This window comes from Prionailurus viverrinus, chromosome D3 (assembly GCF_022837055.1).
Source record: "Prionailurus viverrinus isolate Anna chromosome D3, UM_Priviv_1.0, whole genome shotgun sequence".
Taxonomy (NCBI): domain Eukaryota; kingdom Metazoa; phylum Chordata; class Mammalia; order Carnivora; family Felidae; genus Prionailurus; species Prionailurus viverrinus.
The window spans coordinates 48,270,975-48,297,691 of NC_062572.1; the positions used below are offsets into that span (position 1 = coordinate 48,270,975).

Genomic DNA, 26,717 nt, shown 5'->3' on the forward strand with positions numbered 1-26,717 from the left:
CTTCTTTGAGTTTTATTTTTCTCATCTGTAAAATGGGGCAAATAATCCTTCCTCAAGGACTTTTGGAGGGTTGAATGAAATAAGATCGTGTGTGTGTGAAATGCCACTAAAGTTTCACACAAAGGAGGAGCTTAATGTTTCTTGTAAAAGAAATGAAATCAGATTGATCTGAAATCAGTAAGATATTGGTGCTGAAGTGTAGCTGAATATGCCACCTGAAATATGCCTCTTTGGCATAAGGATTAGTTTGAGCTAATTATTTCAGGAAACTGCAGACATAGCAGAAGTTCTGAAAACTAAGAAAAAGTTACCTTTTTGTAATGGAAATCTACATTTATAAAGGAAATTTACATTAGAAAGGGGGCCTGTTCCAGAAAGAGCTATTACCATATACAACTTTTCACCTGTGCCTTATCTGCATGTCTACCTTGCAAAGGGCAACCTTTGCTTACTAATCATTTCCTCCTCCCACCTTCCCGTAAATTACCTCCTCTCCCCTCTCCCCCCCAACATCTTTTTTGTCTTTAGATGAAGATGGCATTTAAGATAGTGGGTTGGATCGTCTCAGGAGTTTTATTTATTTTTCCTGGGTATCTCCCACACATATGTGAGGCGTACATGTTAATAAACTTCTGCTTGTTTTTCTTTTGTCAATCTGTTTTTTTATTACAGGAAGCAAAGTACTTGAACAGATATTTATCCAAAGAATATATACAAATGGCACATGAACGGATGCTCAATATCATTAATCATTAGGGAAATGCAAATCAAAATCATAATGAGACGTCTCATCATACCCATTAAGATGGCTGCTATGAAAAAAACAAACAAACACAAAGTAACAAGTGTTGGCAAAGGTGTGGAGATATTAGAACCCTTGTGCCCTGCTGGTAGGAATGTAAAATGGTACAGCCACCAGGGATAACAATATAGTGATTCCTCAAAAAATTAAAACAGAATTACCATACAATACCCCAATTTCAATTCTGGGTATATACCTCAAGAAACTGAAAGCAGGGTCTTGAAGAAATACTTGTACATCTATGATCACAGCAGTATTATTTACAAAAGCCAAAAAGTAAAAGCAACCCAAATGTCCATCAACAGATAAATAGATACACAAAATGTGTTATATACATTCAGTGGTATATTATTCATCCTTAGAAAGGAAGGCAATTCTGACATGTGCTACAACATGGATAAAACTTGAGGATATTATGCTAAGTGAGTGAAATAATCCAGTCACAAAAGGACAAATACTGTATGATTCTACTTACATGAGGTACCTACAGTCATTGAATTCATAGAGACACAAAGTAGAATGGTGGTTGCCAGGGGCTGAGAAGAAGGGAAAATGGGAAATTGTTGGTAATGGGTGTAGAGTTTCAGTTTTGCATGACGAAGAGTTCTGGAGATTGGTTGGTACAACAGTATGAATATACTTAACACCACTGAATGGCACACTTAAAAATGGTTAACATAGCAAATCTTAAGTTATGTGTCTTTTGCCACAATTAAAAAAAAATAGTAATAGGACCCTATATAGTATAGGGTAGACTTCACTTTGTTGTAACTGTTGTAAGGTGATGTGGAAAGCAGGAAGAAAGCTGCAGTGGGAGTAGCTGATGGAAGTTGTCCGGAGGCATGCACAGGGCTGATTGATGTAAGAAAAAAATACCAACTGAAATAAACGTTCTGGGGAATTGCATTGGTGGGAGGACCTACCCTTTATAGTTCATTGTTTTACTATAAGTTTATTGAAAACGTTTGTTTAGAGGAAATGAAAGGTTGGTGTGTGGCTGGGGTGCAGGGGACTGGAGAAAGAATCTTATGAGATGAAACAGAAAGGGTAGGCAAAATGAGTCAGGTAGAATCTTGTAGACCTTGATAAGATCTTTTTTTTTTTCTTTTCTTTTCTTATTTTTTTTTAAACATGAAATTTATTGTCAAATTGGTTTCCATACAACACCCAGTGCTCATCCCAACAGGTGCCCTCCTCAATACCCATCACCCACTGTCCCCTCCCTCCCACCCCCCATCAACCCTCAGATTGTTCTCAGTTTTTAAGAGTCTCTTATGGTTTGGCTCTCTCCCTCTCTAACTTTTTTTTTTTCCTTCCCTTCCCCCATGGTCTTCTGTTAAGTTTCTCAGGATCCACACAAGAGTGAAAACATATGGTATCTGTCTTTCTTTGTATGACTTATTTCACTTAGCATAATACTCTCCAATTCCATCCATATTGCTACAAAAGGCCGTATTTCATTCTTTCTCATTGCCATGTAGTATTCTATTGTGTATATAAACCACAGTTTCTTCCCTGATAAGATCTTAAAAAGAGCAACAACGAAAGTGAAACAACGAAAGGATTTTAAGCAGAAGAGTGACTCAATCAGATTTGTCTTTCAAGAAGAGAACCTTAGTTGCTCTGGTAGAAAATGGATTGAAAATCAACAAGAGTGGATAGTGGAAAACATTTAAGATGCTATTGTAGTAATAAAGAGATAACGGTAGTTTGGATTAGGATAATGGCAATGGAGATGAAACTATGTAGATGAATTTGAAAAACATTTAGGAAGCAAACTTAGAATCTGCTGATGAATTGGGTAACAGGATGAGCCATTGGCATGGATCCATATTCTGATACTCTCATAAATATACCTCTTGAAATTTCTTTCTTTTTCTTTGGTATTCCTATTCCTAGGCTTTTGTGAGTTGCCTGTGATACGCATGTTTGCCATCCCTCAACACAGGGATGAGAAATGTATGGCATTGTTTCCAAAATGGGAATATCACAGAATTTCATTGGCATATGACAATTTCTAAGAATTATTTTTAACTTTAATTCATGTTTCATTTGACTTATTAATTTGTAAATTAGTTATATATCCTAATCAGGATGAACAAATAACTGGAGAAAGTATGGGTTTTGTTTGTTTTTATTTTTAGAATTCGGATTTCCTTTGGCTGTTATTTTGAGGGACTGGAAAAACTAAATTTGGCTTTGCTAATATGATTGTATGGCACCTATCTACTGATAACAAAATCTATGTCTCTTTGAAACTACTGAGTGAAGTCATAAAACTGTGTTTACAATATACATTTACAGTTAATCCAACTCCGCTTTCAAATAACAGTCTACTATTTCATGTACCCCTGGGTAGTATGAGTATTCTATAATAACAAAATAATCCTAATTCCTCCAATCTGCCCCTAATGTCATTGCTGTCATTCATTTCATTTACAAATAAGCATATATAAGACTGGATGTGATATCTACATAAGCATACATAATCAAATATGTTATTGGTATTATTTTTTTAAACAAACTATTATCTGTTAGATCAATTAAGAATTAGAAATATATGAGGTGTCTGGGTGGCTCAGTCAGTTAAGTGTTCCACTCTTGATTTTGGCTCCGGACATGATCTCACAATTTGTGAGGTCAAGCCCTGCATTGGGCTCTGTGCTGTTAGCATGGAGCCTGCTTAGGATTCTCTCTCCCTCTCTCTCTCTCTCTCTGCCCCTCCTCTACTTGCTCTCTCTTTCTCTCTTGAAATAAATAAACATTTAAAAATGAATTAGAAAAATGTTTTGTTTTCTTTTTTTTACCTTCACTTATTCCTTCTTCGATGCTCTTCCTTAGCTTAGATAGATCCAAGTTTCTGACCTCTTTCTTTCTCTCTAAAAAACTTTTTTTTTTAATGTTTATTTATTTTGAGATTGAAAGAGAGAGAGAAAGCAAGCCGAGGGACAGAGAGAGAGAGAGATGGAGGGAGAGAATCCCAAGCAGGACCCATGCTGCCCACACAGAGCCCGACATGGGGCTCGAACCCACAAACCGTGAGACCATGACCCAAGCTGAAATCAAGAGTCAGACACTCAACTGACTGAGCCACCCAGGCGCCCCTAAAAAACTTTTAATATTTCTGCAAGGCAGGTCTACTGGCAACAAATTCCCTCAATTTTTGTTTATCTGAGAGAGTCTATTTCTCCTTCACTTTTGAAGGATAATTTTGTAGGGTACAGGATTCTAGGTTGGTGGGTTTTTCTCTCAACAGTAAATTATTTAACTCTCATCTTGCTGGCATGATTTCTGGGAAGTTGGATGTAATTCTTGTCTTTGTTCTTTTATAGGTAAGGTAGTTTTTTCCTCTGAAATTCTATCAGGATTTTTTCTTTACCTTTCATTTTCTGAAAGTTTGAAATAATATGCTTAGGTGTAGTCTTTTGAGTATTTATCCAGGTTGGTGTTCTCTAAGTTTCCTGGATCTATGGTTTAGTGTCTGACATTTGGGGAAATTCTCAGTCATTGATGTTTCAAATATTTCTTCTGTTCCTTTCTGTCTTCTTCTGGTATTCTCACTATGCATATGTTAATCGTTTGTAGTCAGCCCACAGGCCTTGGATATTCTTTTCTTTATTTCAGTTGTTGTTCTTTTTGCTTTTGGTTTTCTAGGATTCTATTGACATAACCTTTAGCTCAGAGATTCTTTTTTCAGTCATAATCCAATTTACTAACTAGCCCAGTTTTCTACAGTGTTTTTTTTATCTCTAGCATTTATTTTTGGTTCTTTCTTAGGATTTCCACTTCTCTGCTTATATTGCTCATTTGTTCTTTTCTTTCTTTCTCTCTTTTTAAAAACTGCAGTATAATCAACATATAACATTATGTTAGTTTTAGGTGTTCAACATAATGATTTGAAATTTGTATATATTGCAAAACAATCACCACAGTAAGTCTGGTTAATATATATTACCATAAGTATTTTTTTCTTCTGATGATAACTTAAGATTTACTCTTTTAGCAAATTTCAAATATTATTAACTATAGTCACCATGCTGTACATTACATCTCCATGACTTACATAACTGCAATATTGTACCTTTTGACCTCCTTTACCCGTTTTGGCCACCTCCTCCCAGTCCCCACCTCAGGAACCACCTATCTATCCTCTGTATCTATGAGCTTGGCTTTTGTCATTGTTATTTTGTTTTGTCTTTTTTTTTTTTTTTTTTTAGGTTCCACAAAGAAATGAAAGCATACAGTATTTGTCTTTATGTGTCTTATTTATTTCACTTGACATAATACCCTCAAGGTCTATCCATAGTGTCACAAATGTCAAGATTTCATTCTGAATGATATTCCATTGTATGTATGTTTATACACCACATTTTCTTTTTTAACGTTTATTTATTTTGAGAGACAGAGCATGAGTGAGGGAAGTGCAGAGAGAGAGGGAGACAGAATTTGAAGCAGGCTCCAGGCTCTGAGCTGTCAGCAAAGAGCCTGAGGTGGGGCTTGAGCTCACGGACTGTGAGATCATGACCTGAGTCAAAGTCAGACACTTAACCGACTGAGCCACCCAGGTGCCTCTATACCACATTTTCTTTTTGATTCATCCATCAGTAGACACATAGGTTGCTTCCATATCTTGGCTATTGTAAATAATGCTTCTATGAACATGGAGGTACATACATCTTTTCAAGTTAGTGTTTGCCCATTTGTTCTTGCATACTGCCTACATTGTCCATCAGAGCCCTTCTCATACTCATCGTAGTTGTTTTAAATTCCCAGTCTGATAATTCTAACATCGCTGCCATTTCTGGTTCTGATGCTCACTCATGTTATTCAAATTGTGTTTTTTGCCTTTTGGTATGTCTTGTAATTTTTTTTTCTTGATAGCCAGACATGATGCACTGAGTAAAAAGAACTGCTTTATATAGGCCTTTAGTGATGTGACAATGAGGTGTCAGGAGAGGGGAAACATTCTATAGTCCTATGATTACATCTCGGTCTTTTAGTGAGCCCATGCCTCTGGACTGTGAACTGTAAAGTATTTCTTACTCTCCTCCATTAGGTGGGACAAGATGGCTGGAGTGGGCTGGAGTTGGGTGTTTCCCTTCCCCAAGATCTGTTAGGCTCTGATCTAACCCCAACAGGTTGGGTTCTGGTTAACTAGTTTCCCCCCCGAGGGCAGGCCTTGTTAAGAACAGAGTGCTCTGGCATATTTCAAAATGGTATCTTTTTCTCTCCCCTGCTGGAAGTATAAGGGATTTTTCTGGTATTTACACTGGGAACTTGGTCAAACTCTTGGAAACAAATCTCGTAATATTGTGGGGTCCTCCCTGTGACTGGATCCCCCTGGAATTTTACACTCTGAGTTAACTTCCCTGATCCTCTAACAATTCATCAATTACAGTTCATGGTTTTGCACCCTGGCACCAGTTCATTAGTGTTTTCTGTTTTCAGACCTTCTGCTTTGATAACTCATAACTCTGTATATTTGCCCGGCTGTATTTCCAATCTTGGCGACAGCAGTTTGCCCTGTGTCCCTCCCTCTCTTATGGATCCAAGAAGAGTTGCTTTTTCAGCCTGTTCAGCTTTTTCATCATTAGGATGGAGTGGTGAATTCCAAGTTCCTTACATGTGGAACCAGAAGTTCTAAGACCATGTTTGTATATGTTACCTAACTTATTTAAGTATAATCATAATGACCACATTTTAAATGAAGTTCTATGCTTAAGACTGAAAACTCATGCTGTTCAGTTTTGTCATCTGCCAGTTATGCTGTTGTGCTATTAATTTTTTTTTTACAAGAGCTTAAACAAATGCATGTTGTTTGAATGCTAAAATGTCATTTCATATTGACCTTAAATGCTGGTGAGTTTTCTTTTTAATATTGGCTTCCCTAGTGATTTTATGTCTTAAACCATAAAATTCTATTTCACAAGCTAGAAATATACTTTATTTGATGTTTGAGATACAAAGATATTGTTAAACTGAATAGAAAATAAAGAAGAGTATGGTACTGGCATAGGAATAGACATAAAGATCAATGGACTAGTATTGAGAATCAAGAAATAAACACATACATTTATGGTCAATTGATATTCTACAAGGATTGCAAGCAATTCAATGGATTAAAAAGTAACTTTTCCAACAAATAACATCAAATTGATATTCACATGCAAAACAATGAAATTGCGTCCATACCTCACACCATATATGAAAGTTAGCTCAAATGTATCAAAGACCTAATTATAAAGCTAAAACTATAAAACTCACAGAAGAAAACATAATAGTAAATCTTCATAACCTTGGATTAGATAATGGTTTCTTAGCTGTGACACCATGAGTGTAAGCAATTAAAAAAATCAGTTGGAATTCATCAAAATTAAAAACTTCTGTGCTTCAAAAGATATTATTAAGAAAGTGAAAATAACACACAGAATGGGAGTAAATATTTGCAAATTATATCTGATAAGGATCTAGTAGCCAGAATATATAAAGAAGTCTTTTTTTTTTAATGTTTATTCTTGAGAGAGAGAGAGAGAGAGAGTGAGCAGGGAAAGGAGAGAGAGAGAGGGAGACACAGAATCTGAAGCGGGCTCCAAGCCTGATGTGGGGCTCGAACTCACAAACTGAGATCATGACCTAAGCCGAAGTCATACGCTTAACCCACCAAGCCACCCAGGCCCCCCCAATAAAGAAGTCTTAAAATTCAACAACAAATAATGCAATTGAAAATGCAAAATAGCCTGAGGAAGAAAAGAGTCTGGTCCTTCTACTTCCTCTTCATCCCTAAATGTAAACCTGCTGGTAAGCCTCTGCATGGTGATGATTTTAGTCTCCTGTTTGTTAAAGGAGATGGGCTGTGTTGGAGACTGGCAGAATTCTGCAGGGTAAGGTTAAGTCTCTTGTTGTGTCCCTCTTCACATTAGCAAGATGAATCTTTTTTTTTTTTTTTAGTTGATTTATTTATTTTTAGAGAAAGAGAGAGTGCACGCAGACTTGAGCACAGGGTGGGCAAAGGGAAAGGGAGAGAGAATTCCAAGCAGGATCCACACTGTCAGCACAGAGCCTGATGTGGGACTCTATCCCACGAACTGTAAGACCTGAGGTGAAATCAGAAGTTGGATGCTTAACTGACTGAGCCACCCAGGAGCCCCACAAGATGAATCTTTAACAGTCACTACATGAGGTAAGGCGATGTTTATTTCTATTCTTAGCTATATAAGCATAATTAGTGGCTTAAGTTAAAGGATCTAAATAATTCCAAAAGACCTTAGATCACTGGTCACAGTTCACTAAAAAAAGTTACTTAAATTCATTATTTAGTAGCAAATTGCTAACTGATATATGAAAATCTCTAGATGTTTAACAATCTTGATTAAAAGGGTTTAATCATGGGGCACCTTGGGTGGCTCAGTCAGTGGAGCATCCGACTTTGACTCAGGTCATGATCTCACAGCTTGTGATTTGAGCCCCACATCAGGATCTGTGCTGACAGGTCAGAGCCTGGAGTCTGCTTCAGATTCTGTCTCTGTCTCTCTGCCCCTCCCCCACTCACGCTCTGTCTCTCTTCCTCTCAAAAATAAACGTTAAAAAAAATTTTTTTTAGGGGCGCCTGGGTGGCGCAGTCGGTTAAGCGTCCGACTTCAGCCAGGTCACGATCTCGCGGTCCGTGGGTTCGAGCCCCGCGTCGGGCTCTGGGCTGATGGCTCGGAGCCTGGAGCCTGTTTCCGATTCTGTGTCTCCCTCTCTCTCTGCCCCTTCCCCGTTCATGCTCTGTCTCTCTCTGTCCCAAAAATAAATAAAAAACGTTGAAAAAAAAAAAATTTAAAAAAAAAAAAAAATTTTTTTAAAGGGTTTAATCATGACTTTCTGAATGTTAAAGTCCGTGATTATTAAACAGTCTCTGTGAATAGGTTCTTTTGAATGGTGAACTCACCTGTGAAGATTACTGATGATAGCTAGTAGGATTTATTTATATATATTTATTTTTATTTACAGAACTCGAATTTTTAAAGTATCATAAATACTTTAAAAAGAATCATTGGACATACATCAGAAGGATAGAAAAGGAAGGAGCCTGCCACACAAGTTACAGCGACTTGACACCAGTAAATTTAAATAAATGTAAACAGAGTACCTAGAATGGAATTCTGAGCTATGCACCTAGTCAACTCTCTGTTCACACAAGGTAAGAAAGGATGAAATTTTGCCCAACATAATTTGTCATTATTCTTTTTCTTAAATGTTACCTACCTGGCAGTCCACTTCCATGAAAGCAATTCCCTACAACCTCAGACCACAAGGCAAGCTCTCCAAAGTCTGTTGGATTGCTTTCTCTTCCTACATGAAATTACAAGAAAAAAAAAAAAGGTCCAGGTTACCACACTTTGTCCATAAAATAAATCCTTGTTTACCTTATGAGCCAACCCACTCAGTGCCCCTTTACAATCTTCTCTATACTGCTTATAGTCATCTTGTTTACTTTTGTACCTTATCTTCTACTACAAAGTCAGCAGTGTATTTATCAACCTTTCTTTCCTTCCCCCTTCACACTGCTCTTTAATTTTTTTTTTTCAACGTTTATTTATTTTTGGGACAGAGAGAGACAGAGCATGAACGGGCGAGGGGCAGAGAGAGAGGGAGACACAGAATCGGAAACAGGCTCCAGGCTCTGAGCCATCAGCCCAGAGCCTGACGCGGGGCTCGAACTCCCGGACCGCGAGATCGTGACCTGGCTGAAGTCGGACGCTTAACTGACTGCGCCACCCAGGCGCCCCAACACACTGCTCTTTAGAGTCTCCAATTTAGAGACTGGAATTAAGAAATTACATTAAACCGATTCTGCATTGCTTTTTTAATAAAAAGGCCTTGAATGTTGGCTAAACATAAAAACTGGCTAGTTTTGGGGCGCCTGGGGGGGCTCAGTCAGCTAAGTGTCTGACTTTGGCTCAGGCCATGATCTCATAGTTTGTGAGTTCAAGCCCTGCATCTGGCTCTGTGCTGACAGCTTAGAGCCTGGAGCCTTCTTCGGATTCTGTGTCTCCCTCTCTCCCTGCCCCTCCCCTGCTGATGCTCTGTCTCTGTCTGTCTGTCTCTCTCTCAAAAATGAATAAACATTAAAAAAATTTTTTTTAAATCCTGGCTAGTTTTGGAAGGGACTTTGTAATTGTGGAAGAATGTAAAAAGTCCTAATACCTTGGGGCGCCTGGGTGGCTTGGTCGGTTAAGCATCCAACTTTGGCTCAGGTCATGATCTCATGGTCCGTGAGTTCGAGCCCCGCATCGGGCTCTGTGCTGACAGCTCAGAGCCTGGAGCCTGTTTCAGATTCTGTGTCTCCCTCTCTCTCTGCCCCTCCCCTTGTTCATGCTGTGTCTCTCTCTCTCTGTCTCAAAAACAAATAAACATAAAAAAAAATTTTTTTTAAAAGTCCTAATGCCTCTTGGTAGTGAATGAGTGAATGCAAAAAAGAATAAAGATTAAGGAGAGTGATGGGGAACATCATTCAGATTTTTTAAAAAGATCATTATCATTAATTTGCATGCCATGAATGAAAAACAATCAAATCAACCATATTTTAAGTCAAATCTCACTATGTAATGTGTATTTTATTTTTATCAGATACATTTTTTTTTTTAAATCACAAGCACCATCTTGTACACAAGATTTCCAGCTTATGTGCAGTTAAAATATATATATTGGGGTACCTAGGTGTCTCAGTCGGTTAAGCGTCCACCTTCGGCTCAGGTCATGATCTCGCACTTCGTGAGTTTGAGTCCTACATCGGGCTTGCTTCTGTCAGCGTGGAACCCTCTGTCTGGGACAGATCCTCTGTCCCCCTCTCTCTCTGCCCCTCCCCTGCTCATTCTCTCTGCCTCTTTCTCTCTGTCTCTCTAAATAAATAAAAGCATATATTACAGAGCAGCGGTGCAACGGAGTCCTATCTGATACTCCTCAACTCTCATCTTCACCTCCCCGTCTCAAAGAATCTTCTGGGGGCTCCTTCTGGATGTCCACTCCTTGCTCTGTGCTTGGAAAGTCTCAAAAGACAGTAAGCTGGGGCAACGGCTGAGCTCGCCTCATAAACCCCTTTTCTCAGGGATCATTGTTCTTCATTGCCTGATGTCCACAGTGCCTTGAAAACCATTGTTTCATATATTTTGCCCAGTTTTTTGGCTATGTCAGATAGGATGGTGAATTCAGCCCCTGTTTTTCCATCATGGTCAGAAGGGAATCTTTAACTAGTTCTATATTAGTTTAAAAAATGAATCTCACTGGAGCCCAATTTCTTACTTATATGATGAACCAATTATATTTCATATATATTACATAATATTCCTCTATTAAGTGAAGATGGTTAAGTCACATTCAAATGTTTGCAATAAAACATTTCACTGTCTTTTGGAAAAAACTTGTTCAGTGTCAGTTAAAGGGAAACTGTTATCACAAGTTTGCTTTATCAAGAATCAGGAAGTACAGTGAGATCAGCATTAGATTTTGAGAAATATTGTTATGAGTAGGAGACTATATGTATTAGGTATCCGATTGGAAAACATACTTGTCAGAATCGTCTTGCTGGATTCGTTTGCTCTACTAACTAGCTAGATGATGAGGGCCTCTTCATCATTTGATGAGATGTCAGCTTCTACTAATAGCACAATTGCTTTACTACCAAGCACTCACATTTTTTTAGTATTTTTAATGTGCTTAGTAGCGTTTGCTATAATGCTAGGAAATGCTGTGGTTATTCTAGCTTTTGTGGTGGACCAAAAGCTTAGACATCGAAGTAATTACTTTTTCCTTAACTTGGCCATTGCTGACTTCTTTGTTGGTAAGTCACATATCTTTATTTCAGATAATCTTTTCCAATTATAATTTATTTCTATAACTTTAAAATAAAATTTTGTTATTTCAAGGGACTGTGTAGAATTAGGGATTTTAAGAACAAAAAGTTTAAGGATTAAAGTTCTGGGGAGGCTTTAGGGGAGTAGTATATATATATATACGTGTGTGTGTGTGTGTGTGTGTGTGTGTGTGTGTGTGTATGTGTGGGTTTGTAGGAGAATTTTCATTTGAAAATCATTTATTTTCTTTTTATAGAATAAAAATGAGTCCAGAATAGTTCTAAAATTGTTTTAGTCTAAGAGTTACTTGTTTCTAGAGGTACCTTCCTTCAATATTTAGGTTTATAAGTATGTGTAGAAAAGTCAGCTGATGATATTGTTTTATAGGAACTTCTAGTATAACTTAACTTGTGGTTGTCTATGGCTACATAAACGCTTTTGCGTATCTTACAGTGAACCAAAACTCATAAAATATTTACTTTATTGCCTGGAACATAGGGTTGCTCAACAAATGTTAGTCCTCTTCTCTTTTGATTTCTCTGCAGATATGTGTCAATTCCACCCAAGGTCATGAATGTCAGTAGATTACCCATCCATGTGTAAGGACTGTTAGGTACTCAAGTATGATTAGCTAATGAGGAGATCTATAGAAGACTAAGTCTCATTAGTGAGCTTTCATTGTAGGAGAGTGGATAAGAGATGTTCACCAGTGACTGTAACAGTATAGAGCATTGTGAGAACCACAGAGACCTACCAAGTGCTATGGGTGCTCAGAGGAGAGAGAGAGCACATTTGGTTTGTGCGTGGTAGCATCTGAAGTGAACTTCAAAAGACAGGTAGAATTTCCATAGGCAGAGATGGAGAGGGGAGGAGTATTCCAAGAATCAGCAAAGACATGCTGGTAGAAAATCATTGTGTATGTCTTCCTAAGTGTGGGCTGCAGGCTGGCTGGTGTAAAAATGGCTACATGGGATCAGTAGGGGATGAAGTTGGAGTAGTTGGGATCTATATAATGAAGGCTCTTGAATGCTAGTGTGTCTGGATTGGAGGCTATTCAACAGGCAGTGTGGAGATCTAGATTTTTAAAACAATTGAGTGACTGGATAGAGTGAGGCTTTACCTCAGAGACATTAGCAGAGATGTAGCAGGTGGGAGAAGCTGGAATGGGGAAGTTTGGTTTCAAAAACAACCCCACAGCTTGCTGAGAGCAACTAGGCACAGGCCAGAATCTCTGTTAATCTGCCACTCTCCTCCTTCACATTTCCCATGCCCCTTGCCAGCTTCATCCAGATGTCCACTTATTTAACAGCATCTGCCATGACGATGGAAGAATTAGAACAGTTTCTGAGAACTTTCTGTAACAAGGTTGGCGTTTTGTGTCAAGGCTGTTCTTTTCCTTTGCCATGCTCAGAAGTGGGCTTTTTGGCTCAGCCTGTAGGCTCGTGACAGTTGTGGTGAGCCAGGGCAGAACTCATGTAATTGTAAGGCAGCAGTTCTTAGGACTTGTGGTCAGGAGACCTTGAGCTCCAGAACCATGTGGCAATGGCTTGGAGTATCACATGTGCTAGACATTATGGGCTTTTGGTTGAATGCCCTTTTCTTACAGATTTGAAAATGGCCTCCAGTCGAAAATCTAAATTCGTAGCACCTGAACAACTTCCCAGGCTGACTGTTGTGTTGGAAAGCAAAGATTTATTGAGGAAAAACTCCAGTACCAGCTACATTGATAGAAATATATCTCATCTGCACACTATTCCAGAAACAAAGTACCATCAATATATATAAATATAGGGAGACGTCTATAAAATTGGTATCACATTTGTGGGTACCGTCTTCACATCTGCACTTGTGGGCATTTATGGCCTACTTGACCATGTGACAGATAGCCCAGGCAGGATCTGCAAGGACAAAGGTGGTTGGGGCTGACAGGGTCTGAACCTCATTTTCAGGAGGGCACAGTTAATCTTTAGTCCCTTCATGCCTCAGTTCAGGACTCTTCTCTTTTCTCATGAGTTAGCTCAGGCTGCCACAACACAATACCCCAGTCGGGGTGACTTAAGAGCAATTGACGTTTTTAAGGTTCTGGAGGCTGGGAAGTACCAGACCAAGGTGCTGGCTGATTCGGTTCTTGGTGAACGCTCTTGTCCTGATTTGTAGATGGTTGCCTTCTCCATGTGCTCTCACGTGTTGTTTCCCCTGTGTGTGCATGGAGAGAGAGAGAGCAAGCAAGCTCTCCAGTGTTTCTTCTTCTTCTTTTAATGATTATTTATTTTTGAGAGAGAGAGAGAGAGAGAGAGAGAGAGAGCACACAACAGAGTAGGGGAGGGGCAGAGAGAGAGGGAAACAGAGGATCTGAAGCAGGCTCCACACTGACAGAAATGAGCCTGATGCGGGGCTCGAACTCACAAACTGTGAGATCATGACCTGAGCCAAAGTTGGACACCCAATTGACCGAGTCTCTGGTGTTTCTTCTTATAAGGACACTAATCCTGTCGGATTAGGGCTCCATTCTTATGACCTCATTTAACTTTACCTCCTTGTAGACCCTATCTCCAAATGCAGTGACCCTGGGGGATAGAGCTTCAACATATGAATTTGGGGGCAACCCAAACATTCAGTTCATAACACCCTCTAGGCACTCACTGTTATCCACACATTTCTCTTTCGGCCCAAAGAATTCACAGGGACTTTTAGCTCTCTCCCCAACCCACCCCCCCATTTTGACTGTCATTTTCTCATGGAAGATGTAGCGTCTTAGCTGGCTTTGGAAAGAAAGGACAATACCAGACTGGTGGCAATGTTCACACAAACTGGGCTTCCCCATTCTCATCTATTCATCCAATACTGGTTTATTTGGAAGCAGGCACTCTTTGAAGTGCTGGGCATGTGGCAGTGAAAATAGGGACAAAGTTCCCTGTCCTCGTGGTGCTTCTGTTTGTACTGGGGGAGGGACAGTGGGGGGGGGATACATAATAAGTATAACTAAGTCAATAAAAGTGCGTAGTATTTTAGAAGGTGGTCATTGCTAGTGAGAACAGCAGCAGGGAAGAGGGAGAGAAAGGGTGCTAGAGATGGAGGTTGCCATTGAAATGTCAAGGGCAAGGCTCACTGGTCAGGATACATCTGAGCAAATAGAAGGAGCTTCTGAGGGAAGAGCAGTTCGTGCTGAGGAAAGCGCAAGGGTCTGAGGGGTGTGTGTGCGGTGTTTCTGAGGCCCAAGAACTGGGATGGAGGGCGTAGCAGGAAGTGAGACAGGAAAGATGGGGCAGGCTGGGGTGAGCAAGTGGCCTGGGCTTTCCTCCCATCCTTCTTCTTTTTCCCTTCTCTCCTCCCCCTGTTCCTTCACCTCCTTGTTTTTATTTCTTCACCATCTTCTCTTAATACAGTTTTCTTTCCCTCAGCCCCCACGCCCTTAATGTGTTATGCCAAAGGCTTCTTGCTCCTTTCAAGAAACTGGCTCTTAGTTTTCCTTATCAAGTCCATTTGACCCAGAAGTATGCTTCCAGAGTGGAAGTTACAGAAACACTTCAGAGTGGGTGTATCCTAGAAATATTTCCGATTCCACAGTGGTGGAATGAGCCACAAACATCTCCCCCACTCAACATGATAGAGGATCTGAGCATGACGTTTGTGCTAAAACATCATGTAGAACACAAGGGAACAGCGGGGTTTCACGAAAGCCAAAGGAATAGGCTACGGCCTTTTTTAAAATGCTATGTCAAGCAGCAACTAAAGTCTTGGACACACCCAAACACACCCTTCCTCTTTCATCTATTTCAGAAAATGTGTGGACAAGATTATTGAACTCACAGCCTTCCTTTAATGTGTAATGTTTATTTATTTTTGACAGGGAGAGAGAGAGAAAGAGAGAGAGAGAGCAGGGGAGGGGCAGAGAGGACCCCAAGCAGGTTCTGCACTGACAGCAGAACCCACGAACCGTGAGATCATGACCTGGGCAGAAGTTGGCACTTCACAGACTGAGCCACCCAGGAGTCTCCCTTCCTTTAACGTTTAAATAGACAGTGGTGTCTGTCAGGCAAAGAATTACTGGCGTTGTACTCTTTGCTGTCATTTCTGTGGAGGAAATGTGTGTGTGTGTGTGTGTGTGTGTGTGTGTGTGTGTGTGTGTGTGTGTAAAATATTCATGTTGGGAATATTAGAAGCCACAACTCTGGACCAAAATATATGTTTCTGTTTTGAAGATACTTTGACTTATCTCAGGTGATTTATCTCAGATACTTTGATTTATCTTATTTATTTACCTATTTTATACCACAGGCGTGTGTATGCATACGCGTGCGTGCACACACCCATCTTTGAGATGGGAGACACCATAGGGAAGCTTAGTTATCATTAAAAATATAATTGAAACATGAAATAAGCAGGCAATTTGAACTACATATAAGAACTGACTGGGGCGCCTGGGTTTCAAAGCCAGTCTTCCATTACTAGGTGAGTTCAGTGGGTTAAGCATCCGACTTTGGCTCGTGGTTTGTGAGTTCGAGCCCTGCATCGGGCTCTGTGCTGACAGCTCAGAGCCTGGAGCCTGCTTCAGATTCTGTGTCTCCTCTTTCTGCCCCTCTCCCGCTCACACTCTGCCTCTCTCTCTCTCTAAAGTGAATAAACATTTAAAAAAAACAACCACACAACTCTTCCATCTCCATGATGCCTCGTGTCTCATCTTTGTATGTGAACTTAGGTACAGAATGCTAAGTTCTGCATCCCCTTTCACTGGTGCTGAAACTACAGCATCATATCCTCGCGTCATCTTGTTTTGGGAGAATGTAGGGTTGCCTTCCTCCTTCCCTTTCCTTCTCCTTTCTTTTTACCTTCACTATTGTTCTTCCTGATAGGCTTACTTGGTTCTCATATGAAAATGGGAAATCCTGCCAAGTGCCTGATGAAATATGAAGATACTCACTGAGCTTCCACTTAATAGATTATATTCTCAGTGAGTAGTGTCACCTGTCTGAAATGTCAATCCAGCGGAAAACTCCCAGCAAAACTTAAGGAAAGGGAACCCAGGGTAGTCATTTTTCTTAATTAGGCTATATTTGTTCATTCAGTGAAGTGTAGTGGTTAAAGTCAAGAGTCTTTTTTTTTCCCTTAATGTTTATTTATTTTTGAGAGAGAGAGAAAGGGAGAGAGCGTGCATATGAGTGGGGGAGGAGCAGAGAGAAGGAGACAGAGCACGTGAAGTGGGCTCCATGCTGACAGCAGTGAGCCCAATGTGGGGCTCGAACTCATGAATTGTGAGAGTAAAACTTGAGCTGAAGTCGGATGCTTAACTGGCTGAGCCAGCCGGGTGTCCCGGTAGGGAGTCTTGAAATCACACTGCCTGGTTTCAAAGCCAATCTTCCATTACTAGCTGAGTAGACCTTGGCAATCATGTCTCCCTCTTGAGCTATAGGTTCTTTATCGTCTAACTCAGCATAGTTTCTGCCTTACACAGCTTCTATGAAAGTTTAATGAGGTGATATATACAGCAGACATAGCACAATGTCTGGCATATGGTAACTGCACAATATATATTGGCTGTTATTAACTTACCCAAGTTAAATGTGTGAGCCACTGGGCAACTCTAAGTGCTGTGAAAAATACAAAGATCAACTGACAACATGGTCCCAGGCCTCAGGAGAAGCTAGTTAAAAGATGACAGAGATACCAAGTAGCAAGTATTTCTACCTGAGAGAGGGAGTGAAGAGCAAAGTGCCAACATAGTCAGGGGACAGAGGGGTCCCTTCTGCCAAGGAAGTTCCAAAAGAGATGACAAGGAGAAAGTCATTTTTTTGAACTGCATGGAGAATGAGGAGGTAGACTTCTCAGTAGAAGAGAGGAGGATATTCTAGGAGGAAAGAATGCTGTTGGCAAAGGCAAAGGGGATATGAAACTATAGGCTGTCTTTGGGGGAAGGCTGGCCCATCCTGTGTGGGTTGCATCACGAACATGAAGATGGTTTGTGTTGTATGTGGCTGGAAATGCCGTCCAGACCTGTGCTTCATTTGGAAAGCAATAAGGAAACACAGGATATTTATGACAGTCATTGTAAAAATGATATTTAAAGAACACATAGGAAATCAGTCCTGAGTTTGCTGATGAAACACTATGAATTTCTAAATTATCATCAAGCCATTTTTGGTCATGTCATATATGTCATTGTGTTGTGTACCTATGCCTCTGGGTAGTCATTGATATGTGCTTTTTTTTTTTAACCTTCTTTTTTCCTTGTACAGGTATGATCTCCATTCCTTTGTACATCCCTCACACGCTGTATGGTTGGAGCTCTGAAAGTAAACTCTGCGTGTTTTGGCTCATTGTTGACTATCTTTTGTGTACAACATCTGTGTATAACATTGTACTCATCAGCTACGATCGATACCAGTCAGTCTCAAATGCTGTAAGTCAAAACATTAATTTGCCTTCTTTTAACATTATGTGCTTATAAATTTTGGGTCCACAAGCAAAAATGTTTTAAGTGTAATTTTTTCATTTAGTTGGCAAACCTTCAAGGAGCCTGATTATCCTTCAGTTAACTGGCACTGAGTTTTCATTGGCTCTTAGTGAACAATTTCTGTGTGTGATTTGGCTAAGTCATTCCCCTATGTGCCACTGAAATGGGAAGACATCAAAGAAAATCTAAGGCGAGTCCATAGTAGATTGGATAGATGTGGGGGTCGCAGCACGTTTATCAGTTTCTTTTTTTCCTTTTTTTGTTTTTAATGTTTATTTATTTTTGAGAGAGAGAGAGAGCGAGTGCATGCGCACACACGCGAGTGGGGGAAGAGCAAAAAGAGAAGGTGACAGAGAATCTGAAGCAGGCTCCACATTGTCAGCCCAAAGCCCTATGTGTGGCTTGAACCCATGAACTGTGAGATCATGACCTGGATCAAAGTCTAACATTCAACCAACTGAGCCACCCAGGCATCCCTATCAGTTTCATTCCTTGCACAAACTAAGACCTGAATATTTTCCTCAGGTGGGATCTAGTGGGAAAGTAGAAAGACACCCACACTTTTGAATGTCATGAGAAATTCAATTTTGAATGGCCAAAGGAAAAAAGACAGTGTACAGGGAGGCTATAGCTTAGACAGTGAGCCCAACCTGAAAGATCAACTCCTAGTGCCAGGGTAGGACCCATGCCAAGAAAGTCTGAATTGACCCAGGATTTGGAATAGCCTCATTAAAAAGTTAGTGGCAGTTCATAAGCCAGCTAAATTGATCAGCAATAGAACAAGGGAGCAAACAAGGGCAGATGCAAGTAAAGACAGAGGGTGAAAGGGGTAGAGAAATAAGGGGCAGTAATCTGATGTCTAGGAAACCTAGATGGGAAACTTCCTTCATTCTTGAGTCCCAGGACCCAAATCTTTGGGGGATGCTGAGTGCTGGGAAATGAATTAGCAGAGTCTCTACTTTTTTTTTTTTAAGTTTATTTATTTTGAGAGAGAAAGAGACACCATAAGTTGGGGATGGGCAGAGAGAGAGGGAGAGGAAGAGAATCCCAAGTAGGCTCCATGCTGCCAGTGCAGAGCCAGATGCAGGGCTCGAACCCATGAAGCCATGCCTGAGCCAAAACCAAGAGTCAGACGCTTAACCGCCAACCAGGCGCCCGCAGAGTCTCCACTTTCGCGGAGCATAATAGTCTAATGTGGAGACAGATCCAGGAACAAATGGGTTCAGTACAGTGGACTAAGCATGGTGTTGGAGGTGTTGAGGGGACAGTGATAGTTCTGACTTGGGAGATCTACGCAGCTTGCAGTAGACAGGGTTGGGAAGGTATATTGCATAAGGCAAGGGTAAGCTGTGGGAACAAAGATGAGGCTAAAACAAGATAGAAATTGATTTTTCTGTCACAGAACAGTCCAGGAAAGGTGGGAACCTCTGTTCCAGAAACTCATCCAGGGACCTAGGCTAACAGGGTGGCTGTGTACCCTCTAGGGGAGGGGTCAGCAAACTTTAGCTAGAAAGGGACCTATGGTCTCTGTTACAACTGCTCAAGTCTGCCATTATGGTACAAAAACAGCCATACATACTATGTTAAAAAAAAAAAAAGAATGATTCATTCATTGTGTTCCAGTAAAACTTTATTTATCCAAGCAGGTGGTGGGCCACATTTGTTTCATGGACAGTGGTTTGCTGACCCCTGCTCTAGGTCATTATTCTCCTCTGCATGGTCAAATTCAGGTTGTTGTCACTCCAGGTTCTAGAAAGGATGGGAAAAGAGCAGAAATCCAGGGCAAGGGATTTTGTCTTAACCATGTGGTTTAGAATCATACAATCATTTCCGCTCACATTTTACTGGTGACATTTACTAACACGCATCTGCTAGTAACATCTTGCAGTAACATCGCACTGCAAGAAAAGCTGGGGAACGTGGTCTCTAGCTAAGCTACCATATTGCCAGGAAGAAGGGGAGAATTAATGTGTTGGGACATCCAGACACTTGGCCTTGGGTACTTCATTGACCCAGGGTCCACTTCAGTTTGTACTGGACAAACTATGGAGAGAGTGCAGATCAGCTTGGGAGAACAATTTAGATGCCTATAAGCTCATGTTTTTCAAATTGCACGTTATGACCCGTTATTGAGTCATGAAGTCAGTTCAGTGGGTCGTGACCACTTTTCAAAAAAATGTTTAAATGTTTTTGAGAGAGAGAGAGAGAACATGAGCAGGGGAGGGGCATAGAGAGAGGGAGACAGAGAATTCCAAGCGGGCTCTGCACTGTCAGTGCAGAGCCCAACATGGGCCTTGAACCCACTAACCATGAGATCATGACCTGAGCCAAAATCAAGAGTCAGATGTTTAATCGACTGAGCCACCCAGGCACCCCCACTTTTTTTTAAATGGAAAAGTGCATAGAAGAACATACTAAAACAATTTTTAAAAATTAGAGTATAAAATATCAGAGTACTTTGTACATAATAAATGTGTTATTTTATGAATACCTCTGTCTATGGACTTAGTTATGATGTAAAATGTATTTCTTTTTTTTTACTAAAAATTTTTAAACATTTATTTATTTTTGAGAGAGAGGCAGAGGCAGAGAATCCAAAGCAGGCTCCAGGCTCTGGGCTGTCAGCACAGAGCCCAATGCAGGGCTCAAACTCACGAACCACAAGATCATGACCTGAGCTGAAGTTGGAGGCTTAACCAACTGAGCCACCTAAGCACCCCTAAAATGTATTTCTTATTTTAAGTCAGTCAACATGTTCAAAAAAGAGTGTTCTAATTCACAATCTTTCCCATTTGTACTTAAACATTTCCTTGTTTTCTGTGTTAATATTTCTTTTGTAGCCTTTCCTGGGTGTTCCCACTTAACATTCATTAGGACATCCTTTCACTGGATGTCTAAGCTCTAAGGTCTACCCCAGGTGCAGTTAGGAGAAGTGTGTAGAAGTTGCAGAGACAGGAGTGCCTGGGTGGCCTAGTCGGGTAAGTGTCCAACTTCAGCTTGGGTCATGATGTCGTGGTTCATGAGTTCGATCCCCACATTGGGTTCTGCGCTGACAGTATGGAGCCTGCTTGGGATTCTCTCTCCCCCTCTCTTTCTGTCCCTTCCCCATTTGTGCCCTCTCTCTCTCTCTCTCTCTCTCTCAAAATAAATAAATTTAAAAAAAAAGAAAAAAAGTCACAGAGACAGACGGAGTGATGTCCACAGAGAGAAAATGAGTAGGTTTGTTTTCTAGTCTTGCCCTGAGGAATTCCTCTGGCCACATAAGCCGTCCCTGTGGTGAGGGCTGGGCCAGCTGGATCCCAGGTCCTTAGCACCTAGCACAGAGTCAACTGTGTAACACCAGTGAATGGATGTTCGCGAGGGGCGCTCAGGCAGCTCTTGCACCTCTGTTGGCTAATACTTCAAATACAGCTGTGTAAGCCAGGAAGCCCTCAAAGACCACTGAAACTTGTGGGAAGTAGTTGTGGGGAAGCTGAGCTCTTGCTGTAGTACGAAGTAGTGTGATAGGGCAGGGTCATGAGCTGAGCCTGAAAGATGGAAATCTGATAACAACTTGGGCAAGGAAGGCTCAATGCAGATGGCAGTGCATGATTACAGTGCTCAGACACATTTTCTGGAGAGTAGATTTCTGTATGGCTGAAGTAAGGATGGGTGAGGGAAAGTAGAACAGTGTCATTGGAAGGAGTGGGAATTAACATGTATGCAGAGTTAAGATGGTAAGTGGAGAGTATACTGAAGATGAAGGAATCTTGACAGGAAAATCAAGACCATGAAAATATTGTTGCTGGTTTCCTAGGACTGTTGTAATAATAAAGTAGAACACATTGGGTGGCTTAAAACAACAGAACTGTTCTCTGGAATAAATTTGATATTTGGAGACTTGAAGTCCAAAATCCAAGTGTAGGCAGGGCAATGCTCTCTGAGGCTTCTAGGGCAGCCGGTTCCATGCCTTTCTCTTAGCTTCTAGTATTACTGGCCATCCTTGGCTTTCCTGGCCTTCCTCTACTTGTTGATGCATCACTCCAGGCTCTGCCTCCATTGTCCCGTGGTATTCTCCCTGTGTGTCTGTGTGCCTTACAGGGAGGTTCACCCTAATCGAGTATGACCTTATCTTAACTTGATTATATCTGCAAAGACCCTCATTGCAAATGAGGTCGTGCACGCGGACACTGGGTGTTAGGACTTCAGCGTATCTCTTTTGAGGACACAGCTCAACCTGCAACAGGCACTCAGAAGGGCTCTGCAATCCCGTCTCATTGTTACCACCAGTGTGTTCTGCAGGCTGCTCTGCCTCATAAAAGAAAACTGATTGATGGAATGTTTGGATATCTTATTGGGGTGGGGAAGGCATAAGAGGCAATATTCTGAATAATGAACGGATCCTGTCATGGGTGAGGACTGGGCCATTGATTGATGTCAGGAAGGCCATGCCAACTGGCTTGGGCCTGAATTCAAGCAATGCTTGAGCTACCTGTCAAAAATACTACCCAGAGATGAAGAGATGGGCATCATCTTCTCAATTCCCTTGGATGTCCATTATCCCATTTGACCTTATGCATAATAGAATAGAGATCACTTCCTAGCATATTGCATCACATCATTACAAAGGCTGAACAGAGCAATTAAAAAACTAAATGCAGTTTTATGACCATCTGGGTATTGTTACCATCTTCATAATCATTAGATTTAGTGCAAGAGATATATTAATTAGTGGCATGAGAAGCAGAAGGCAAAGAAGCGTATTTTATATGGGAACTTGTGGTCAGCACCATATGCATTTTAGCTTAGCCTAAGAAATACTAGTAATGTAGGGAAAAAAACCCCACTTCCCTGCAGTTTATAAAAATAACCTTTTTTTTTTTTTTTGAAGCCAGCTTCTTCTTACCTCCAGCCAATTGGTGAGCCCTTCCCAGCCTGCACAATCCATCAAAGAAAGACAGTGCTGGGCATTGTTGCACCTTTTTAATAAAAATGAGTAAACACTGTAGCACAAGACTTAGAAACTCAGAGAAAAATAGTACATGAACCATAGTGGAAAGGGAGGCGTGTTCCAGTTTCATGGGGAAATAATTTCCTTTCCCTTGAGTGAGGAAATCAGAGAAATATGGAATATATGAGCTAGAAGGAACCTTACTGATCTAAAAGAAGCTTAGGGAGGTTGTCTGTTCCAGGTCCCCTCAAAAAACTCTTGGTTCATGTGTTTATCTCTCATAGAGGGTGGTTGACCTTTTAGATTACTTACCCAGTTACTCAAGGCCAGGTAACTTCCCTACCTCTTGCATATCCCTGAAACTCCTGAGGGTCTATGATATGCCTTATGCAACCAACATATGTTCATTATAATGAAAATAACTTATTTGCTCTCTTTTAGATATCTTACAGAACTCAACACATTGGGATCTTGAAGATCGTAGCTCTGATGGTGGCTGTCTGGGTTCTGGCCTTCTTAGTGCACGGGCCAATAATTCTAGTTTCAGAGTCTTGGAATAATTCCAGTGTCAGAGTCTCGGAGAAAAAGGACTGTGAACCTGGGTTCATTTCCAAATGGTACATCCTCGCCATCACTTCATTCTTGGAATTTGTGGTTCCAGTCTTGTCAGTGGCCTATTTCAACATATACATTTACTGGAGGCTGTGGAAGCGTGGTAATCTCAGTCGGTGGCAAAGCCAGCCTGGACTCACTTCTCCTACCCCTCCCAATAACTGTGGACCCTCACTCAGGGGTGGACTGTTTTCAAGAACATCTCTTCCTGAACTGAAGGAAACAGCAACATCTGTTCCTTCGAAGAGACACGGTAGAAAGAGGAGTCTCTTGTTTTCTCTAAGAGCCCAGACGAATACCAATATAATTGCTTCCAAAATGGCTTCCCTCTCCCATTGTGATTCCCTATGTCTTCACCAAAGGGAACACATTGAACTGCTCAGAGCCAGGAAATTAGCCAAGTCACTGGCCATTCTCTTAGGTGTTTTTGCCTTTTGCTGGGCTCCATATTCTCTGTTCACGATCATTCGTTCATTTCTTTCACCAGAACAGCGTCCTCAAACAATTTGGTATGAAATCACCTTTTGGCTTCAATGGTTCAATTCCCTTGTCAATCCTTTTCTGTATCCATTATGTCACAAACATTTCCAGAAGGCTTTCTTGAGAATAGTTCATGTGAAAAAGCAACCCATACTAACACAAAATCGGTCAATGTCCTCTTAAAGATGGTTTTATCATTTACAAAAATTTTAGTCTTAAGCTCACCTACATGAATTTGATCTGACATTCATTTTTCCCTTTCCACTAGGCAGGGCAAAATGAGAAAAGTCCATAATATTGTAACACTTGCAAACTTAAAAGAAAAATCAGAAACTGGAAGTCAAGGGAAAATAACCAGAAATAGACAACAATCTTTTTTGTAAACTCACAGCCACAAATGCACTGTACTTTTCTTACTCATTGCCTCTTCCTTGTCTTTTAGATCTTTATATAACATTGATTGCGAAAGTCAAGAGTTCTTGTTTTCTATGTTCAGTGTTTGCTATAGTGTTAAGTGAATTTCCCTTTTATTTTATAGTGATGAGAAATTGTCAAGTTGTAAAGTCATTTTTTCCTAAAGTGTACAATAGAAGAGGGAGATATATTGTCCTCTTCGCTGGAAGTGGGAAGGCATGTTGGGGTTTGAGTTGTCAGGAGCAGGGAGCCAGGGTGTGCCCAGATGGAAAGGTAGAAGGCACGTGTACTTCCAGGCTCTATGCTACTGATTCCAGAAAAGAAGAAAGTGTGGGGAGGGAAGAGCAGGTAACTGCGGTTCTCAGAGTTCCTCAGAGGGCCTGGCAATCATAGGATAAGAGAGTAAGTGAGAGACAAGATCACCAACTGGTTGAAAGATGGCTTTCCTTTTGTCCTTCCTGCCCTCTTCCAACTTCCACATCAGCTAAAACATCTGTGAGAAAATATGTAAGAGAAAGGCTACGAGATGGCAAAAGGACTCTATGATTAAACTTGATGTAGCTGTTTAACATTCTCAGAACTAATAGATGTCAATAATTATTAATAAAATATACTTCTGTATTTATTTGATGTCTTTAACGTGTGTGTAGTGCTAAGAGTGATTTCTTTATGTGCCATTAGTGTAAGTTATACCTTGCTGATGAGTCACATTTTCTTAGTCTGGTGATGTTTTATTTATTTATTTTTTGTTATTATTAATTCTTCTTCCTCCTCCTCCTCCACCTTTTCCTCTTCCTTCTTTGTAATAAAATTTTATTATGATTTCATTGTTAATTTCGTCTCTCCTATAAGGTTTTATTAGTGTTTCTTTGGTAACTTCTCAGAGTTTCTTAGTCATTTCCATATTTTTTAGATCTTTTAAACCTTGGTTAATTTCAAACACTAAAATATGAAAATCCTTTACATAAATGCTTAGATATGCCTATGATTTTTATATGCAATTGTGCCTTGCATTAAGTTCAAAAATAGGAGACACATGTTTAACATTCAATAGTATCACCTCATGCCAGTCACAGTGCCTAAAATGAACAAATCAGGAGACTATAGATGCTGGCAAGGATGTGGAGAAAGAGGAATCCTCTTGCACTGTTGGTGGGAATGCAAACTGGTGCAGCCACTCTGGAAAACAGTGTGGAGGTTTCTCAAAAAATTAAAAACAGATCTACCCTATGACCCAACAATAGCACTGCTAGGAATTTACCCAAGGGATACAGGAGTGCTAATGCATAGGGGCACTTGTACCCCAACGTTTATAGCAGCACTTTCAACAATAGCCAAATTATGGAAAGGGCCTAAATGTCCATCAACTGATGAATGGATAAATAAATTGTGGTTTATATACAATGGAATACTATGTGGCAATGAGAAAGAATGAAATCTGGCCTTTTGTAGCAACGTGGATGGAACTGGAGAGTGTTATGCTAAGTGAAATAAGTCATACAGAGAAAGACAGATACCATATGTTTTCACTCTTATATGGATCCTGAGAAACTTAACAGAAACCCATGGGTGAGGGGAAGGAAAAAAAAAAAAAAAAGAGGTTAGAGTGGGAGAGAGCCAAAGCATTGTTCTTAAAAACTGGGAACAAACTGAGGGTTGATGGGGGGTGGGAGGGAGGGGAGGGTGGGTGATGGGTATTGAGGAGGGCACCTTTTGGGATGAGCACTGGGTGTTGTACGGAAACCAATTTGACAATAAATTTCATATTTAAAAAAACATTCAATAGTAATGTTGAAAATTTGAGAAATGAACCCTTACAAATACACAACTTTTTATAAAGTTGTTACTTGTCAGCTATTGGCTTTGACATTTATGCATTAGTAGTTGGGATTTCATATGATTACTGTAGCCGTGAATGTTTATTGAATTGTGTGGCCCCATGAAAACTTTTTCTGGTTGAACCCTAGGGGAAACAAACATAAATATTCATAATGTATTTTCTAAACTATAGAAAATATGTCTCGTTCAAAGATGTGATCAATGTAAAACATACTGTTATTTTTTTTGCCACTTCAAAGAAAATGCTGCAAACTGTCTATGAAATAATATTTGTTTTAAAAAATGTTCATTTTTATAATATTCATTTATTTTTGAGAGAGAGCACACGAGCAGGGAGGGGCAGAGACAAAGGGA

The 26,717-nt window shown here is 40.3% G+C and overlaps 1 protein-coding gene across 1 annotated transcript; it reads left to right on the forward strand.

The window, feature by feature from the left end:
• Positions 1 to 8,862: 8,862 nt before the first annotated feature.
• HRH4 (histamine receptor H4) lies at positions 8,863 to 25,293 on the forward strand. The gene is made up of 3 exons (XM_047828142.1): positions 8,863 to 8,984; positions 17,871 to 18,034; positions 23,460 to 25,293. Exons 1-3 carry the CDS (start codon positions 8,954 to 8,956, stop codon positions 24,291 to 24,293), a joined length of 1,029 nt encoding a protein of 342 aa, XP_047684098.1. The 5' UTR covers positions 8,863 to 8,953; the 3' UTR covers positions 24,294 to 25,293.
• The last annotated feature ends 1,424 nt before the right edge of the window (positions 25,294 to 26,717 follow it).

Bases quoted from the DNA above. Each gene is read 5' to 3' on its own strand.
- HRH4 (XM_047828142.1), top strand. From the start codon at position 8,954: ATGCACCTAGTCAACTCTCTGTTCACACAAG. The intron at 8,985-17,870 runs GTAAGAAAGGAT...TTCCTTGTACAG, and splicing joins CAACTCTCTGTTCACACAAG to GTATGATCTCCATTCCTTTG. The intron at 18,035-23,459 runs GTAAGTCAAAAC...GCTCTCTTTTAG, and splicing joins ACCAGTCAGTCTCAAATGCT to ATATCTTACAGAACTCAACA.